Source organism: Cygnus atratus, chromosome 2, assembly GCF_013377495.2.
Source record: "Cygnus atratus isolate AKBS03 ecotype Queensland, Australia chromosome 2, CAtr_DNAZoo_HiC_assembly, whole genome shotgun sequence".
NCBI classification, from domain to species: Eukaryota; Metazoa; Chordata; class Aves; order Anseriformes; family Anatidae; genus Cygnus; species Cygnus atratus.
In genome coordinates, this window is record NC_066363.1 from 119,408,161 (window position 1) to 119,411,484 (window position 3,324).

The window sequence follows — 3,324 nt, forward strand, 5'->3', positions numbered from 1 at the left end:
TGCACCACTATGCCCTCGGTGTACACAGGCACGATGCACACCAACGGTGTTTGCGACTCCGCCACCTTTGTACAGCACCTGATCTATGGAAAAAGGAAAAAAAAAAAAAAAAAAAAGACACAAAAGAGGTGCTTGAATTGCCGGACTCACGCGTGTGCTTGAGCGGGAAGAAACTGAAAAGTTTCTTTTTGCTGGCTTTTAGGCAGGTGCTCCTCTTTTGGCAATGATTTAGTCTATCTGCATATAAATAACTGCAGGCTATCCTAAGTCTGGAAATACATCGCTTGTTTATAGTTTCTAACAAACACGGGGGAGAGGAGAGCATGGATGCTAAGTGTCCAGAGAATGACTCTCCCTAATGTCAGTCCTGTTCCCCCGCACCTCTGCTTTCTTATTCTTTTACGGAATATCTGCTGGGCTGGCAAGTGTAAAGCAACAGGTTCCTAAGAGGAAACGCAGTGTTGCAGGTCGTTAACGGTGATGCTGGCTTCATTCATTTCATTTCAGCGAGAATCCCGACAATATTGGTTTATTTGATCGAAGCGGTTGCCCAAACAAAGGTGTCCTTAACCAAATAAACCTCTTTGATCTTCAGTTTAAAGCCCAGCGGTTTCTCAAGTAAGCATCGATGCATTTAATGGCGCCACATAACAATGCAAATATTAATCAGAGCGCCCGTGAAAACAACGTATTTTACATTAGGTTGTATGCCAAAAAAAAAAAAAAAAAAAAAAAGATCATAAATGGTAGCCAGATAGAATTTGCGTTTATTCTAATGTGACCGACGTGCTACAGGCATCTGCTTGTACTTATAATTGGTTTACTCGGGCAAAGCAGAGACATCGTGCACACGATATGAAGCCAAGTGCAACAAAAAGTGCGTGCTGCAAAGCGCTCCTTAGGAACAACCAAGGCGACTTCAGCATTAAAGGCACGCTTTGGGGGAATACTGAAGAACCCCATTACAAAGTATGAAAAAGGGGGTAGGCGGTATTTAGAGGGTCTGCTGTGGGTTCAGTAGGCTGCCGTGCCCCGAGAGGTTCACGCTGCGAGGCGAGGTGTGCTCGGGTGGTAGGGGAAGGTCTAGGGTGTAGGACCGGCTTACTCTGACTGCGCTGCTTTCCAAGCGTGCCTCTCAAAGAGCGCAGCGCTTCGCTCCGGGTGTTACGGGACATGGAGGCGGGCTTGGGAAGGATCTGTCCCTTCCACCTCTATCGTGCCTGCTCCGGTCAGCGCCCTGCCTTTCCGACCGGCCACTAAGGGGCAGGGAGGGCACCCAGCGGGGTACCCCGTGCCGTCGGAGGGCCGCCTTTTGCTGCCCCAACGGGGAAGCGGGGCCGAGGTGTGTTTGGGTGTTCCCCCAAACACCACCCCAAATCCTTCCCCCGTCCCAGGTGCCGGGCCGGGCCGGGCGAGCCCCGGGGCCGTCCCACGCCGCAGCGGGAGCCGCCAGTAGCGCCCCGCGGCGCGCCCGCCCCCGCGGTCCCATTGGCCGCGCCGCTGCTCAAATAGGGCCGGGCGCGGGGAAGCCGGCAGCAGCGAGCGGGGCCCGGCGGCCAGCCCGTCCCCGGCCCGCATCGAGCTCTCGGCATCGGCCCCCGGGGGGCGGCGGCGGCGGCAGCGGCAGCGACGACGGCAGCGGCAGCGACGACGACGACGACGACGAGGAGCGGGGCCCGGGCGCAGCCCGCGAGATGAGCAGCCCCGATGCGGGCTACGCCAGCAGCGAGGACCAGGCGCAGGGGCGGTGCTCGCTGTCCATCATGATGCCGGCCGTGGGCCCCTGCCCGTGGGCAGAGGCGCTGAGCCCGCTGGGCGAAGCGAAGGCGAAGAGCGAGGCGGCGCCGTCGGGGCCGTCGGGCGGGCGGAGCAAGAGCGAGGCGCGGATCCGGCGGCCCATGAACGCCTTCATGGTGTGGGCCAAGGACGAGCGCAAGCGGCTGGCGCAGCAGAACCCGGACCTGCACAACGCCGAGCTCAGCAAGATGCTGGGTGAGCGCCGGCGGGGCTGCGGGCGAGCATGGGGGGGAGATGGGGGGTCGGGGGGTTTGCGGGGGTCTGCGGGGGTCCGCGGGCTGCGGGGCAGGGGGTTGAGGGGGTCTGGGGGCTGCGGGGGGCCGAGGGTCTGCGGGGCCGGGGCGTCGGGGCGGCCGGTGTGACGGTGCGTGTGGGCGCAGGTAAATCGTGGAAGGCGCTGTCGCTGGCGGAGAAGCGGCCGTTCGTGGAGGAGGCGGAGCGGCTGCGGGTGCAGCACATGCAGGACCACCCCAACTACAAGTACCGGCCGCGGCGGCGGAAGCAGGTGAAGCGCCTGAAGCGGGTGGAGAGCGGCTTCCTGCAGCACGGCTTGGCGGAGGCGGCGGCGGCGGCGGCCGGGCCGGGCAGCGAGGGCGGCGGCGGCGGCAGGATGTGCGCCGAGAGCCTGGGGCTGCCCTACGGCGAGCAGGGCTACGCGGCGGGGCCGGGCGGCGGCCACTACCGGGACTGCCCGCCGCTGGGCGCCGCCTTCGACGGCTACGGGCTGCCGACGCCGGACCCGTCGCCGCTGGACGCGGCGGACAGCGAGGCGCCCTTCTTTGCGGCGGGGCTGCCGGAGGAGGGCGGCCCGGGGCCCTACGGCAGCTACGGCCCGCAGGCGGCCGGCGAATACCCGGCGGCGGGGGCCGGGGAGAGCCCGTCGGGGGCCGCGCTGCGGCGGCACCTGGCCGCCGGCGAGCCGCTGGGGCCGGCCGGCTCGCTGCAGGGGCTGCTGGGCTGCCCGGCGCCGCTGCACGCCTACTACGGGCAGATGTGCCAGCCGCCGGGCCCGGGGCGCGGCCCCCCGCCCGTGCTGCCCCCGGTGCTGCCCCCGGTGCTGCCGCTGCCGTCGGGGGGGCAGCCGTCGCCCCCGGCCGAGGCGGCGCCGTGCCGGGAGGCGCTGGAGCACTTGCCGCAGGACGAGCTGCTGGGCGAGGTGGACCGCGCCGAGTTCGAGCAGTACCTGCGCTTCGCCTGCAAGGCCGAGCTGGGGCTGCCCCTGGCCGGCCACGACGCCGCCGAGGGGCTCTCGGCCGGGCCCATCTCCGCCGCCGTGTCGGACGCCAGCAGCGCCGTCTACTACTGCGGCTACCCCGACGGCTGAGGAGGGACTGCCACGGAGCCGCCCGGCCCCGCTCCTATTTATGTAATTTATTGGAGGCTTCTCGGGACACTTTCGCAGGCTCCGGCTGGGCGGAAAGGTGCGGTTGCCGTGCAGATTAAAAGCATGTGTTTCAAACTGGTCCTCGACTGATGTGCCAGCATGTTTACACTTCTTATTTTTTACGTCCGTGCCCGAAATTATGC

At 64.8% G+C, this 3,324-nt stretch overlaps 1 protein-coding gene across 1 annotated transcript; it reads left to right on the forward strand.

Annotated features, from left to right (window-relative positions):
- The first annotated feature begins 1,694 nt into the window (after positions 1 to 1,694).
- On the forward strand, positions 1,695 to 3,121 carry SOX17 (SRY-box transcription factor 17). Its single transcript, XM_035553274.1, has 2 exons — positions 1,695 to 1,992; positions 2,178 to 3,121. The coding sequence occupies exons 1-2, from the start codon at positions 1,695 to 1,697 to the stop codon at positions 3,119 to 3,121; spliced, it is 1,242 nt and encodes a 413-aa protein (XP_035409167.1).
- The last annotated feature ends 203 nt before the right edge of the window (positions 3,122 to 3,324 follow it).